This window comes from Ambystoma mexicanum, chromosome 3q (assembly GCF_040938575.1).
Source record: "Ambystoma mexicanum isolate Mex_15411 chromosome 3q, UKY_AmexF1_1, whole genome shotgun sequence".
Taxonomy (NCBI): Eukaryota; Metazoa; Chordata; class Amphibia; order Caudata; family Ambystomatidae; genus Ambystoma; species Ambystoma mexicanum.
In genome coordinates this window covers 1,016,863,852-1,016,880,831 of record NC_090926.1, presented here as the reverse complement: position 1 = coordinate 1,016,880,831, position 16,980 = coordinate 1,016,863,852, and the positions used below count along the sequence as shown (strand labels likewise).

The 16,980-nt window shown below is 48.6% G+C and overlaps 1 protein-coding gene across 3 annotated transcripts in view; it reads left to right on the top strand.

Moving 5' to 3' along the window:
• Positions 1–16,980, top strand: part of RNF213 (ring finger protein 213) — a 3,248,263-nt gene that overhangs the window by 1,638,195 nt on the left and 1,593,088 nt on the right. For all 3 annotated transcript variants that reach the window (XM_069655189.1, XM_069655190.1, XM_069655188.1), the window contains exon 23: positions 14,153–14,317. In XM_069655189.1, coding sequence (XP_069511290.1) covers positions 14,153–14,317 — 165 coding nt within the window. The remainder of the gene's footprint in view (positions 1–14,152; positions 14,318–16,980) is intronic.

Here is a 16,980-nt window from a genome sequence, read left to right as displayed (position 1 = left end):
ATATTGGTTATGTCCTTGTTGGTAGCATAGGGGTGTTGTCTGACTTTTTCCTGGAGGTCTTGGGTTTCCCCTTTGCCTCTGTTTTTCTAGAAATGGCAGTGAGTAACTCCTGTGGAGTGGGAGTGATATTTTCTTCTATCATCTCCTCTGGAGAGCCTCTCAAGGTTCTCTCCCTTGCAGACCTTGTGAGCTCCTGTTTCCTTTTACTGGGAGGCCTGGGGGTGCTTGACACAACTCCAAGAGTTTAAAGGTCCTTACCCAACATGACTCTCCCAGGCACTTCACTCTGCACACTACCAGGTATCTTGACAGTCATATCATTATACTGGATGAGAGCTGGTAACTGGGGAAGCATTTGCACAGGGCCTCCAGCTAACTTGGTGAGGCGTTTGGGTGCCTTAGCAACATCTCCCACCTTGAAAAATGATTCATCCACCACAGTTATGCTGGCTCCAGTGTCTCTAATGGCAGGGGTTTCCTGACCATTCACAAGAACACTATCTTTATAATACTCTTTAGTATTATCTGGGATGGAATTATAGACATCTAAATTCTGTTGTTCCCACAAGCCCAGGGACACTAAAACACTGGCTGAGACTCTACTGGGTTCTTCAGCCAGTAGGTACTTCTTCCTCTGGGGAGAAGGCTAAGGAGACAGTGTGGACCCCTGAAGGTTTACCCTTACATCTGGGATCCCCTTTCACATGGTCAGTTGACCCACAGACAGAACATTTCCCAAATGTTTTGATGAATGGGGGAAGCAATTGATTCCCTCTGAGACCTTGAATACTATGGTTATATTCAAACATTGCCAACTAATCTAAAATATCAAGCTTAACCTCAGACATACCCACAATTTCTTTAGGCATACAGGGTCTCTTAGGACTGGAAGACCTAGAAGACTCTGGGAGAGAAGCATTTTCAAGAGAATCTTTTAATTTCAAGTTCATGATTCAACTCCATTTCTCTTGAGTTTAAATTCTTGGTGTTTTTGTTCAGTTTGAGCATTTAAACGTTTGAATTCCAATTCAAGTTATTTTCTCTAGAGCAATTAATTCAGGACTGGGTGTAGGACCTGTGGGGGTACCAGTGGACCAGGGTTGAGGTTGCTGAGCAGGCAAGGAGCCAGGGAGGCCTACATTAATACACATCTTCCTCTTCCAACTCATTAATAGACATATCATCATCCTCAATACTTTCCACATTTGCTAGAGTCAGGTATTTCAGACCCACTCCCTAGACTTTGACTCTTTAAAAACTTTTCAACTAATTCTATCTTTTTTCCTTTGGCCGAGAGTTTCCTTTCTTTACACAAGTGTTAGGGAGAATTCTCATTTCATGGCTAATTTCCCTTACCTAGTGAGTACCTTAGCAGCTTTGCTGGATCTGTGGAGTTGTTTCGTTTCCACTTGGTAAGAGTGTGAGCTTTTCACCACTCTTACTTGTATTTTGCTATGTGTTTTTACATGTTTTTGTGATTGTGGGCTCTGGAGTACACCACTTCAGTAGCCCCCTTCTTTGTGTGCGTCACACAGCACCTTCTGTGCAGTGACACAGGGTTATCGTTCAGACTTCCCACCGACTCAATTTCTGAGGTGACTACTGTCCCCCAGAAAAGGGTAAAGTTACCATTAACTTAGTTAGTAAAAAGTAACCACAGAGCCAGTACGCCCCATTTTACATGGGGTACTGGAAAGGTTAACTCTTACCTCTTTTTATCTGTACCTCCTAGAGCATTGTTTCGCTCTTTTAACATTTAGACATGGCCGGTGGCAGTGGTATCTACCGAAAATTTCTACTGCGGTTATCTTATATAACCGTGGTAATATTGTAGGCTTTTGTGTTAGCCTCAACCTTAAACCCGCTTAACCAAAATCCTTTTTCGTTTGGCTCCGCTGCGGTTTGTTCGTTATTTCTTTTTGTTAAACTCCTTGTCTTTTACTTTGCGCGGCAAACCAGGTTTGCCTTCTTTGTTCACTGTCTTTTGGCGGGCTTATACCTAGAAGCCCTCCTCAAGGCGCCTGTGTGTCTAGGTAGGCTGAATGTGAGGGAGGGGTGTAGTCACCCCTGCACAGGGTATCCTAGGAAACCCAAGTCGCACTTTGTCATGATTGGCGGAGGTGGTTGTCCAGGCTGGACAACCCCCCTGCTGGGTGATTGACAGCCATGCTGTGTGAATGGGGGATTTTTGCATAAAAGGCAGGTCTCTTGGGCTGGCAGTCAGAGAGTCGCCACTGGAACTACAAGGATCCGATGAGAAGTGGAGGAGAGGTCGACTGCTGCAACTACGCCGTACCGGTGAAGCCCTGCTGCAGTCCTGAGCTATCTACCCTTCAACGACTAAGAGGAGATCCAGTCCGGAGTCTTCTTCCCTTGAGCCTGGTGGGGATAACCAGATCATCTTCTCCAGCCAGAAGTCGCCTTCGTGGTCGAAATCGCTGCACACTGCTGTAGTGGTCAGGATAGCCACCTGATGACCCTCTTGTGTTTTTAAGGAGCGCACCTTTTATTCATTGTCGCTGTTGCCGGCCTCCTCCCTGTGTGGTGCGGACCCCCTCATCATCCTTCTTCCTGCTGAAACTGCAGGAAAGCGTGGGTCTGCGGGAAACCAACAGGAACAACTGCCGTGGCACCAGTTTCGTTCTTTGAGAAAGGTACTGTGTCCTGTTTGAGGAATCTTGGGTGGAAATCCCTATTTCTCTACTTTAAGGCTTGTCCTTGCTTTTCCCTCCTTCTTATAACTTTTGCTCCCGAACATTGACAATAACAAAGTACTCTTGGCAACGTTGAATCTCGAACTGTCCGACGGTGTGATCCTCGACAACAGGCACCCGGTGTCACTTGACTTTGGCTTCCGGCCCTTTGACTCTTGAATGCCTGTCTGTGTGTTTTTCGATTCTGTCTGCCTAACCAACATATTTCCTGTGATATTTGCCCCCAACTCTCTCTGGGTATTTCGGGTGCTAAGTGTGTTTTTACCCCGGTAGCATTTCTTGCTGCGGATACGCTTTTATCTAGTAGACCGAACTGTCAAAAAGTGATTGCAATTGTATTCACGGTAACGTGTTCTGTTTCGTAACACCGGTCCATTCAAACACAGGGTACTTACCTCGAATAATACTGTACAAAGTGAATTGGTTAGTTGTATATTTTACGTGTGGTTTTTGATTTTATAGAAGTGTCGTGTTGATAACAAATGGTTTAAAAATAAATGTACTTAGGGACTCCAAGATGGCCGCCGGCACTGAGTAGACGTGCCGACGGCGCTCTCCGATCCCGGTTAAGAGGCGCCCACCGCCCCTTGACGGGAGCCAGAAGCGTTCGGGAAAGTCCTCCCAGCGAGTGCGTAAGGAGGGGGGAGCCAACTGGTGCGGGCCGGTGACCGGGGCTTTGATATAAACCCAGCACAGCGGAGAAGAACACCGGGGCCGCTAATTCAGCTGACAGGTGGACAGCGAGCGAGGGAGCGGCCCCAGCGAGGAGCGGATCAGTGGGGAGCCGGCAACTGATGGGGTTGAGCCGCGAACCCCCAGCGGAGCTCAGGAGGCGGGGAGGTGGGGGACTGTGGCTGGCCCCCGCGGGACTGGCTGCGTGGCCCGCTTCCTCCCCTGTAACGCGAGGAGTGGGACGCTGGGAGGAGCAGGCAGGGCGGCTCTGGGGCTGACCGCTACTAAGGGAGAGAGCGAAGGAGCTTAGGGGGAGCACGGCTGCGGTGGGGAGCGGCACTGCGGCCTCCCGCAGTGGAAGGAGAGTGAAGGTGCGCCGGTATAGCACGGGAGCGCCGGCGCATTGAGAGGAGCAGACTGGAGCGGGAGAACTGGTGGAGGGGCTATTCGGGGGCACCCGCCCCTCCGGATCCGCGGTACGTCGCAATCGGACAGCCAGGCGCCTTGCATCGCCCACACTGCAGCGGCATTACAAGTGAGTGGGGGCAGCGCTGAAGACGCTGGTGAGGGGGGAGGGACTGCTGACGAGAGCGCAGATAAAGTATCTGGAGAGCTGGGAACGGAGCCCCCGGAAGGGGAGAGAGTTGCTTCCCCCACTCAGTTATTTAGCCCTCTGGAAAGCAGAAACTTCGAAGTACTTAGCAGCAACTGAATGAGAGAGTGAGAGCTGACTGAGGAGACAGCAGGCCTCGGGAAATTGCGTAGTGCTGCATAGAGGGTGACTGGGGGACAGACCTGTGAGTGCAACGGCCCACCGGGGAAGTAGAGCAGGCTCGGACAAGGAACTTTCAGTGAAGCGGGATACCCTCTGAGAACTCTAGGTGGCCCCCCCCAGTAAATCTGAGCTGAGACATATAGGGATAAAGTAAGATCTGGTGTATCCCGGGAAGCCTCGGCTAAGGGGAGCAGGAGTGTGAGGCAACACTCAGTAACCTCATCAAGTTGAAGGGGCCGCGAGGTCTTTAGTCCTTGGACTCTTGGCGCCTATAATTTTTTGGCCCTGTCTGGTGGAGTGGGGGCGGCAGCGGACTGGATCTGGCCAACAGTGCTACAAGCATAAACAATAGGAATAAGAGCAGCATGACCACCAAGTCCAAGAGCAAAGGAGGAAAGGGGGCACTAGCCGCGGGGGACACAGTTGGCACACTCCCTGCAATCTGGCCAACGCACACCCCAAAGGAGGGCCCCGGTCCATCTCGTGAGAAGTCGGGAGGGGAACCTTCTGTTCAGAGAGTGGAGGATGAGCAGACTGTGATGTCAAGACAGGAATTTCTGGAGAAACTGCATGCCCTACAGGCGAACTTGGCGAAGACTTTCCAGGACCAATTTCAACTAATGAAAGCGGATCTGAATGATGCCCTGGGAGAGATGAGACAAGAGACGCGGCAATTGGGGGAAAGGACAGACACCCTGGAAAAAGGCCTTCAAGAGGTAGAGGACGAAACCACAGCTAATAGCGAAGCAATAGAATGGCTGGACGTGGCTACGAGGAATCTTGAAGTTTAAATGGAAGATCTAGAGAACAGGTCCCGCAGGGTCAACATCAGAGTGAAATTGCTGCCTGAGTCGGTCCTAGATAAGGATTTAAAGGTAGTGTTCCAAGGCATCTTTGCTGATATCCTGGGAGAAGAGAATTCTGAGCAGATTGAGCTGGACCGAGTGCATAGAACGGGGCGGATGATCAAAGGCCACAAGGCTAGACCCAGAGATGTTCTGCAGCTTTTGCTAGGTACGGCCAGAAGGAAGCAGTGTTGAGGGCGGCCCGGAAGCGGGAGCCTATAATGTTCAAGGATCAGCAGATAGCAGGCAGATGGGCCCACTGTTAAGAGTGTTAAATGAAAAGGACATACGGTACAAATGGACATTCCCGTTCGGCCTACTCTTTGAGTGGGAGGGAGCTCAGAAGCACATCACATCCTTGCAGGAAGGGGCTGACATTCTTCGTATGGAGCTGGAGGAAACTCGGCCAAGTCCAGAAGTACAAGGCGCCGTGGGGCGCACTAGGCTGAAACCCTGGAGCTGGACGACGGTAGGAGAGAAGAGGAGAAAGGGAGGCAAAGAGGGCACGAGGCAGCAAAAAGATCCTCCAAGTGAAGAAACCAATGAGACACGTGTTAGCTCCTGATTTAAGATGGTAACCAAAGGGGCGGTGGGCCTCAAAAAGGGAAAATGTGGCCACGGGGGTAGGAGAAGCAGCCATTTTGGGTACGGAAAGGGCGGGGATGCCCGAGTTGGGAGTGGTGAGCAGGCGGGAAGGGAATAGCCTTCTGGGGAGGGAGCGGAGGTAGGGGAGGAGGGGAAAGGAGAGAGGAAGGGAAGGGGATGGGAGGGAGGGGACGAGACATTCAAAGAGGGGGAGGGAGTGTGGGCAGGCGCAAACAGACAGGCCCAAGTTCTACATGTTAACTCCTTAAGTGGTCAACGCATAATGTGAGAGGGCTGAACTCCCCGCTAAAGAGGAAAAAGCTGGAGCTCTTTGTGAGGAAGGAAAAAACGGGATATTATGGGGCTCCAGGAAACACATCTGGTATTGAAGGACAAAGGTAGATTAAGGCTGAGAGGCTTTGACCAAATTCTACATGCCTCAGGTCCCAGTAAAACAAAAGGGGTAGCACTGGCCATTAGACACACGGTTGATTTCAGAGTGGAGGTAGTAACGAGGGATAAAGAGGGGAGATTTCTGGTAGTCAGGGGAAAGTATCAGGCTGCACTTTACACGATTGCAGTGGTTTATGGCCCAAACACAGGTCACGAACAGTTTTTGCTGCATGTACTGAAAGTAATAGAAGAGCAGGCCTTGGGGCAGATAGTCCTGTTGGGAGACCGGAATATCGCGTGGGACAGAAATGGCAAAAGATTGAGAGGCGGTGGGGCGGTAATGTCGGCTGAATTAAAGGAAAAGATTGCCGGATTGGGGCTGAGGGATGTGTGGAGGGAAGTAAAGGGAGAAGAGGAGGGGTACACCTTCTTATCTGGGGTTCACGGTTCACAATCCTGAATAGATTATATGTGGGTCTCGGTAGGATTAATGGGTGATATCCGGGAGGTACAAACGGGTCCGAATGGTATAGCGGATCATAAAACGGTATCGGTGAGCTTGGAACTCGGTAAGAGGCGGAAGGGAATATGGGACTGCAAGTTTCCAAGTGCGGTCCTGAGGGACCCAGAGGTTCGGGGGGACATTGAGGAGAAGATCAGGATTTTCTTTGCGGGTTAATAGAAAGGAGGACACGGGAGAGGAGGTGCGTTGGGACGCATTCAAGGCTACAATCAGGGGGGACCTAATCGCGTCGTCTGCATATCGCGTCAAACAATTTAAAGCCTTAGAGGCTCAATTGGAGTCCGAGGTAGAGGCGGCTAGGCGAGTAGCGGGTGGGACCCCATCCCGGTTGCCATGGGGGCATACAGGAAAGCGCTGGGGCAGTTAGAACTGTTACACACTAAGAAGGCGGAGGGCGCACTCCTTGCTGTGCAGCAAAAATACTATGCAAATGCAAATAAGGCTGATACGCTTCTGGCACGGCTCCTTAGGGGAAAAAGGGCGAGAAAAGGTAGGTAATGGGGAAAGGATCGCAAAAGGGGAAGAGGTGCAGGAGGCCATAGCAGGTTTTTATGAGTCCCATTATGCCTCCCAACACCCCCCTGGCGAGGCGCTAGATATGTTCCTACAATCAGTGCATCTACGAGAAATTAATAATGAAACGAGGGAGGCCCTAAATCGCGAAATCACGGAAGAAGAGGTACGGGAGGTGATTAGAGCCCTCCCTATAAATAAAGCCCCAGGCCCTGACTGGTATTCTGCTGCTTTTTACAAGATGTTCTTTACGCAACTGGCCCCACAATTGACCTCTCTATTCAACTCGTTTCGGCAGTCCGGTAAAATCGCCCCATCAATCGAGGAGTAACTCTCGTTCTCAAACAACATAAGGACCCAGAAGAAAGATCAGCCTATCGCCCCATAGCTTTGATCAATCTGGATGCCAAGATCTATACTAAGATTTTAGCTAACAGGTTGGATGCTATCCTTCCCTTTTTAACCCACCCCGATCAAGCGGGGTTCATCAAAGGCCGGCAAACTGCAGACAATATCAGGCTGGTGGCCCATCTAGTTGAAAAGGTTCAGAGAATGTCCACTCCCGCAGTCTTGGTGGCTCTTGATGCAGAAAAAGCGTTCGACTGCGTGGAGTGGACATTTCTGTTTCGGGTAATGGAAAATATGGGCATTAGAGGGGAATTTCTTACAATGGTCCAGGCCAACTACCGAACTCCATCAATTAGAATAATGGTGAATGGGACGGCCACCAGGAGGGTTGATCTACACAGGGCGATCAAACAAGGTTGCCCACTATCCCCCATCATTTATGCGATCTACCTCGAACCACTGTTACAAGCGATCAGGGAAAGGCGAGACATAAGGGGCATCCCGTTTGGGGGGGAGCAACAGAAAGTCGCAGCCTTTGCTGATGACATGCTCTTGATGCTGACGACACCAAGAGAATCGATCCAAGTCAGACTGTCACTTTTGGACAAATTTGGTGAGTCCTCTGGGCTTAACGTTAACTCTAACAAATCGGAAATTCTAAACCTAACGCTTAGGGGAATGGAACGTGATGAGCTGCGGGTCTGTACCCGCCCGCTATGGAGCCCGGGAGGGATCAGATATTTAGGGGTGAGAATTACGGCAACGTTAGGAGGGTGGTACTCTGCAAATTTTCCCCCGCTCCTTAAGGCAATCAAGAGGGACTACCAAAGATGGAGAGGCCTCAGAGGGTCATGGTTGGGGCGGATCGCTGCGGTAAAGATGGTCACGCTCCCACGGCTGCTGTATTTATTCCAGGCGACCCCGCAGCCTGTTCCCTCGCACTTCTTTAAGGAACTGGGGGCTCTGACCAAAGACTTTGTGTGGGAAGGGAAGAGACCAAGGGTAAGTGGTAATCTACTGATGGCTTCCAAGAAAGAAGGGGGTCTGGCTTTACCAAACTTTCGGCGGTATTACGAGGCAACTCAGTTACGTATCATTAGAGAGTGGCTAAAGGAGGAGGAGAGTCAGCAAGAAAAGCTATGGGTGAGGATGGACAGTGCGGTGGCCCACCGTAGTCTCTCAGAAGTGCTATGGCTTCCTAAAGAACATAGGCCGAGACATCTCTATGAGAACACTATAACTAAATTAATGGCAGACATATGGGATAACTTGGTGGGCTCTGAGGGTATTACTACGTACCCATCTCCATTTACTCCACTTTTCGGTAATGGCGACTTCACCACGGGCATGGAGAAAAGGGCATTTGAGAAGTGGCAGGAGGAAGGATGTAGGAAGTTATGTGACATGTTTCGAGAGGGAGAAATTCTGACATTTGAGGAATGTAAACGAATATTTGCAGTACAAGAAAGAGAACGACTGAGGTACGCTCAGATAAGACATTGGGTACTTCACCCGGGAGTTAGAAAGGCGGCAACTAGGGAACCGACACAGTTTGAAAGATTCCTACTAACCAATGACGGATCGAAGGGTCTAATTTCCAATATTTATAAGATTTTGCATATCTCGAATATGGACCCTCAATGGACCTAAAGGCAGAAATGGGAAAAGATGCTAGGGAGAGAAATTAGTGGGGCTGAGTGGGAAAGACTATAGAGGAAGATACCCAAACTAGCGAGAGCATCTCAGCTCCAGGAAACATGGTATAAGCTTCTATTCGGGTGGCACTACACTCCGACCCGCCTTCATAAGATGTTTCCTTCAAGGCCAAGCAGTTGTTGGAGGGGATGTGGTTCAACAGGCACGGCAGAACATATCTGGTGGGAGTGCCCCAGGATTGCACCGTTCTGAGGAGAAGTGCAAAGGGCACAGGAACAGGCCTTCGGCCCGGGGGATGCACACACTCCAATACAGCTCCTTTTTGGCATCCGTCGGACTCCAGAGGGGGGGAGAATCGGAGGTAGGGAGAAAGCAAGAGTGATCCTGACGCTGGCTGCGCTGTTGGTAATAGCTCAGAGAAGGAAGAGCCCTGAGGTCCCCATGGAACAAGATTGGCTTAGGAAGGTGTGGGATATTGTGGCCTTGGAGTGGGCAACTTACGCCATGGAAAATAAAGTGCAAGGATTTGCAGCGGACTGGGGGGAGATTATGACTTTTCTCAAGGGAGATTATAGGGTGATGTGGTGTCTGCAGTGCTTGAGACTATTGGAGCTACAATAGGGTGGAGGAACTGTTCGAAGAACGAAGATGTGGGTTTTGAATGCTCGTCATTTTGGGGGAGGGAGTGAGTGAGGGAGGGAAGGGAAGGTTTTCACTGTTTTGGATTTGTTGTATCTTGCAGTAAAATTCAATAAAAAGTTTTCAAAAAAATAAAAATAAATGTACTTACCTTTTTACCTAATCCCTTGAGTCAGTGTTTGCTTGAGTCACAGTAATTGTTGTCCCTTTGTGTATTCTCTGCTACTGCTGATATACTCTTGAGATAAGCCTGCCTGCTCCGCTACTGCTACCACTCTAACATAGTAGTACAGGCTTGTACCAAAGGTAAAACTTGTATTGCCACCTGTAGTCTTAAATGTGTGTAGTGGTCCCTAAGGGCATTGCAAAGGATTCTGCCTAACAACATGTTTCTTAAATAATCAGCAGTGTAACTAAGGCGGGTCTCCTGACTGTGGCTTTCCATATCAGACATAAGTAATGTTGATTTTTAGCGATGTTAGCCTTGTCAGCCTTGTAGTTAGTTGAGCACTCTAAGTGTAATTACTATACTTTTATCCTCACCGCTGTACACCAGTGTTAGGCAGAATTATATGCGGTACCCTTTGGGAACACTACACACAATTAAGACTACAAGTGACAGTACAATTTCACCTTTGGTACAAGCCTGTACTACAGTTATAGTGGTAGCAGAGCAGCCAATCTTATCTGAAGAGTATATGGGCAGTAGCAGAGATTACACAAAGGGACCACAATTACTGTGACTCAAGCAAAAACTGACTCAAGGTTTCAGGTAAAAAAAATATAAGTACATTTATTTTTTAACCATCTGTAAAACACAACACTTCTATTAATTCAAAACCACACGTAAAATACACTACAAATAACAAGTTCACTTGGCACAGTATCACTCAAGGTAAGTACCCTATGTTTTAACGGACCAGTGTTGTGAAACAAAAGACGTTACCATGAATACATATGTGATCACTTTTTGACAGTAATGACAGTTCGGTCTTACGAAAGATACGTGTATCCGCGGAAAGAAATGTTACCGGGGCAAAAACACACTTAGCACCTGAGTTAACCAAAGAGAGTTGGGGCCAAAAATCATAGGCAATACTTTTCTCAAGGCAGACAGAATCAGAGAACACTTGCTGACAGGAAAACAAAAGTCAATAGGCCAGAGCCAGTGTCAAGTGGAACCGGGTTCCTGTTGTCGAGGATCACAGTCAGACAGTTCACGATTCAACATTGCCAGGAGTACTTGGATATTGTCAACAGAGGAAGCAAAAGTTATAAGGAGGAGGGAAGACAAGGGCAAGCCTTGGATGAGGAGAAAAGGGATTCACCCTAGTTTCTCGAAGCAGAACACAGTACCTTATTCAATGAAGAAGCTGGTGCCTCAGCAGTTGTTCCTGGTAGTTTCCTTCCTGGAGCGAGGTAAGAAGGACGACATCTGGAGGGGCCTGCACTACTCGGGGATGAAGCCAGCAGCAGCGACGGTGAATAAAAGGTGCGCTCCTTTAAAACAGGAGAGGCTCTTCAGATGGCTATCCGGACCACTACAACAGTGCGCAGCGATTTTGACCACAAAGAGTATCCTCTGGCTGTGGAAGGTGAGCTGGTTGACCCCACCAGGTTCAAGGGAAGAAGACTCCGGACTGGATCTTCTCTGGTTGTCGAAGGGTAGATAGCTCAGGACTGCAGCAGGGCTTCACCGGGACGGGGAAGTTGCAGCAGCCGTCTTCCTCTCCGCTTCTCTTTGGTTCCTTGTAGTTCCAGTGGTGACTCTGACTTCCAGCCCAAGAGCCCTGCCTTTTATGCGAAAATCCCCCATTCACAGAGTCTGGCTGTCAATCACGCAGCAGGGGGGTTGTCCGGCCCGGACTACCACCTCAGCCAATCATGGCAAAGTGCGACTTGGGTTTCCTAGGATACCCTGTGCAGGGGGTGACTACACCCCTCCCTCACATTCAGCCCACCTAGACACCCAGGCGCCTAGAGGAGTGCTTCTTGGCAGAATCCAGCGAAAGCTGCTGAGGGACTCACTAGGTAAGGGAAATTAGCCATTGAATGAGAATTCTCCCTAACAAGTGTTCCCAAAGGGTACTGCATATAATTCTGCCTAATAAACCAAGTCTTTGCCAAAGTTCTCAGAAGTAGTTTGTACGAAAAAGAATCATATGTTGGGTCACAAGCTGATTAGGCCTGCAAGTTGGGAAAGTTTCATGAACTTTCACTGCGAAAGGTAAGTTCTCTCAATCGGGTTGGCACAGTACCTTAATATGAAGAAAAGATGCAGCTGAAGACGTTGTTTCCTGGCAGTTCCTGCAGATCTCACTGTTCCTGAGCCTCAGTTGTGGGGACAAGAGGGAGGCTGTCGGGGGACTCCTGCACTGCACGGGGACTGGTCAAACAAGCTGGCAAATGGAAGATCTTTGGTTCGAGTAGCTGTAGTCAAGCACACAAGCTGGTGTCCTTCCCCCTGGTTAATCCTAACCAGCTCAGAGAATGGTATCCAGGTGGCTTACGAGTTGATTGGTCCCACCAACTCAAAGGAATCAGTTGTCCTTGAAGGGGCTTCTCTGTCGAGATGAACTTGGCAGTTCGGACCAGCAGCAGGGCTTCACCGGGCAAACCAACGATCCAGGAGTTGCAGCAGCCGTCCTCTTCCAGCTTGTCTTCGGTTCTTTCTTTCCAGTGGTCGACTCTGCCTTCCAAGCCAAGAGACTCGCCTTTTAAACAGCTTTCTCCCTTTCATTCCAGCCTAGCTGTCACTCACCCAGCAAGGTGGCTGTCCTTGCCAGACAGTCAGCCAGCCAATCACGCCAGAGTGCATTTGAGTCTCCTAGGAGACTAAGCACAGGTAGTTCCGGGCACCTCCATCTCTTCTTGCCCACCCCAGACACTCGGGCACCAGAGGCGGTCTTCCGTCCTGAAGCCCGCCGAAGATGTAAGAACAAAGGGATCCAACCTGGTTTGGCGCACAGGGACAAACTCTAGAAAGACCTTTCCAAAAAGAAACGGCAAAAAAAGAAGACCGGGACCTGTTTAAACAAAGGGGCTTAAGGTGCCATCTTGAAAAACATGGCTCCCGCGATTTTTAGCTACCGGTGTTCGCTGTCGGGAAAAATCATGGTAGTTTATTGTAAAACCACTGCCACCAGCCATTTCGATAGGAAAGGGTAGCATTTGACTGCTACATGAGTTTCTAGACACAGGGGATACTAGGTAACCCCTCCAGCACTCTATAGGAAGATAGTGTGTGCTGAGTCTAGGAATTTAAAAAGACTAGTAAAGTCAATATAACCTTACATTCTCTGGGGAACAGAATGTTATCCCAGATAAGGAATTTAAACCTTTTGGAAGTCTAAGACATCCCTGTGTCACTGCACTGAAGGTGCTGTGTAACACACATGAAAAGTTGATGCCTATGGAGTTAGCTAAAACTCCTTAATCAAAGAACACAAGAGTAAAACACACATCAAAATACATGAGTGGGGAAAAAAGCTCACACTCTTTCCAGGTAAAAAAATGAAGTCCCCAAAATCTAGCAAAGTTGCCGGGGGTCTCTAAGGTGACGGGAATTAGCAAATTTATGAGAGTTCTCCCTCACACTCTCTCTGTGAAAAAGTCGCCAGGTAGGTAACTTTTTTTTGCCCAGAGACCTAAAATTCCTTCCTCAAATATTCTAGGAGTGGTAAGATTATATTTTACATCCAATCCTAGAATATTTGGGAAAAGTGTTTGTATGCAGGGTTCATTTTTTAGGGAAATGTTGCCACTTTCACAGTGACATTATCACTCGATACCAAATGTAACATGTGATGCGCTCTGATTCTCCTAGGTGCGTGCTAAATCCATGCCTAAACACTGAAGCCAGATCTTTTACTCTAATTTGTTTGCGCATGTTCATAAAAGGTGCAGTAGATTTATGGACATGGAATCTTTTTAAAGGCCAGATAACAATGTGGGTTATCAGCAAGTACAAGCATGGAGATCCGAAACTTTACCATTTGTGTGTTTAGCTCTAACAACATTGGAAGGGAGCAATGAATCTGCATTTACTGTATACTTTTTGCACTCTTCCTTCCTCCTCGATCTGCACCCAATTTCCTGACTCATCTCATCTCTGACAATCTACCATGACATATTCCAATTATTTTTCCTTTATTTCCCAAATGTGCTTTTTATTTGATCAGTGCTTAATTCCCATTGTTTACTTTTTCCATACATGAAAGCCTCCGTCTGCATGGTTTATGAACATTTATGGGGCGATGAATCATAACACTATGAGCCTATAATTGAGTTAGTACATTCTGGCGCACTGATATGTAGCTTGTCTCCACACTACTGGCCATTGCCTTGTTCTGTTTTCCAGAACTTTTGGGAATCCAGAGATGGGTGCACTCATCCTGATTACGCACAATCACTCTGCAGGGCTAATACATGCAGCTGTTGTTTTTTACTTTGAATTTTCTTGCACTTAGGTTGTACTTTTACCCACCAGATTTCCCCAGACACTGTCTTGAGGCTCACCCTCCCCGAGAGCCATGGCGATTATGTGGAACAGAGAGACTACTGTCTGGAGGAGCTGAAGGAACTGCTGAACAAGCTAATGCTGATGTCAGGGAAGGGAAACCAGCGCAATGAAGAGGTGGAGATGTTCTCAGAGGTGAGCATGTTGCACTGTCTCCACAAATGTCCACATGCTCGGCTGGTATCTGCTGGAGGAGTGTTTTCATCAACTGAAAAGTGAGTGCATCCAGTTACACTCCCATCATGGGAGTGTGTCCCGCCATGCTTGGTTGTGGGGGATATGGCCTCCAACACTAGCAACAATAAAAGCATGATTTTTCCAGTCAGGGAAGCAGATTAAGGCCTCATTACAAGTCTGCCGGTCCAGAAATAAGGGTGCCGGTAGCAACGTACCGGCACCCTTTCCAGACCGGCAGACTAGAATTCTGCTTTCCTGGACCTCTGCATCCGACAGGTCTGACCTGACTTGTAATGTCCAGGTGGCACCGGGAAGTCATGTTGTGGAAACAGCGTTACATGGTTACCATCAGCCTCGTAATGAGGCCCCGAGACTTGTTGAAAGTGTTGGTACTCCATGAACTCACGCTATCATGTTACGACCTCATGGCAATCACAGTGTCTTGGCTTATCCCGCCTGATCCTGACTCGTGCAGACGACTCCGACTCCTGCAGGTCTGTCCTGGCGGGTGTAACACCGCCCGCCTGCAGGCGGACGAGGAAACACCGGCAGCATTACGAGATGCTGCCGGTGTTTCCATGATCCCCATTCCCATTGAGTCCCATAGGACTCAATGGTTATGGGGATTAACACCATTCCGCCTCCGTGATTCCCAGGAAACCGAGGTTGTAATGCCCCAGTAATTCCGGGAATCACGGAGGCGGAATGGTAATACGAGTCCGGCGGTAAACAGGCGGTTTTACCGCCTCGGTTACCGCCGGACTCGTAATGAGGCCCTGTATCTCCAATGAGGCCACACAGGCTGTCCCTCCAGGGTATGTCTTATTTTAAGGGCTGATCACCAAGATCTCAAAGGCGGGGGGGGTTGCGCTCCTTCTGAGAGACAGCCCATCTCTGCCCACATGAGACTCTGGACGACTGTGAATCATTGATCACTAAAATCAAGATTTCCAGCAATACTACACTTACCCTCATTATAATCTACCGTCCCCCTCGTAACCTACCCATGTTTGAAGAACAACTCTTACATCTGCTCAGTAATGTCACCACCAACAAAGGCCCTGTCGTTTTCTTGAGAGATTTTAATCTATGGGCCAATGTCCCTCCTGAAAAAATCGCACAATCCTTTCTTGGAGCTCTATCCTCTATTGGTTTTTGCCAGCAGGTGACCAAACCCACTCATTCTGCCGGTCATATCCGGGACTGTTTTTTTTTTTTTCATGAAATCCAAGCCTCTACCCCTACTACCTCCCTATGCCCCTGGTCGGGTAACTTCTTACTTAATTTTACCATCACTCTCCCCGCTATATCTCCCAGAGTCGATACCGCACCTAGGCTCTCCATCACCTCTAGAACTTTCAAAAAACTTTCTCCTGAAAGATTCTCTTGAACTTGGAGAAAGACTAGGCAACTTGTCAAAATTTGAACTCTTCTGACATTTCAGAACTTATGAAAAAAAACACTTGATTCTATTATTGAGGAACCCTGCCCCTTTGAGCACAAGACTCATAAAATCTGAAACTCTTGCCAAATATTGGTTCAACGGCGGAATTTTTTCGTTACGGCATCGCAGTCGTGCAGCAGAACATGCCTGGCGAAAACATCCTTCGCCCGACTTGTTATCTGCCTATAAGAATACGGTAAAGACATTTAAAACTGCTGCCATTAAGGCAAACACTGTTTACTGAACTTTTGGCCTTTCTTCAAGAATGTAATGCCAACACACAAACAAACCTGCAGACACCTCAATATGCCTCCTGGTGTCAAACTATTCACGACGCCTTTTCTGCCAAAATTGCCTCACACTTAGAAGCTAGCGCATCTCCCTCTGCTAATATCACTGCCATCCCCTTCCTCCCCTCATCCCCCCCGACAGTTGCTGCTCTTCCGCTCCCCAATTCTCCTGAAAAACTTCTTTCATGGAAGTGTTCTCTAAATGAAGCACAGGTCCATTTCCCCTCCAGTGCTCCCACTGAGTCCTCCCCCTGCTTGCTATAGGAGCCTACCCCCAACCCCTCTACAAATAAGCCCTCATTCTCTTTCACCCCATGCACTGTCTCTGAAGTAAAGTAACTACCATCATACTCCATATGAAGCCCACTTGCAAAGGCGATGCCTGTCCCTCTAGGCTCCTGGTACAATGCCTTGAGAACATCAGTCCCTGGATCACCAAACTGATCAATCAGTCCTTCAAGGAGGGCCAAGTCCCGGCGAACCTCAAGGAAGCATGGATTACCCCATTGCTTGAAAAAGCAAATCTGGACCCTTCTCTTGCCATGCACTATCGGCCAATAACCAATGTGCCCTTCATTTCGAAGGTTATGGACCGTGTAGCCTACCACCAGCTACAGAAATGTATTGATGACAACGCCATACTTGGCCCCCGTCAGTCTGGCTATCGAGCCTGTCATGGCACAGAAACCACCATGTTAGATTTAAAATCGATCCTCGGATCTCATCGACCGTGGCCATCCTGCCCTCTTGATGTTATGTCTATCGGCTGCGTTTGACTTAGTTGACCATGCATTACTGGCAACAAGATTACAAACACTTGTTGGCTGCACTAAACTCACAACGCAATGGCTAGCCTCCTTCCTCGGTCCACGGAATGCCTGTGTGGT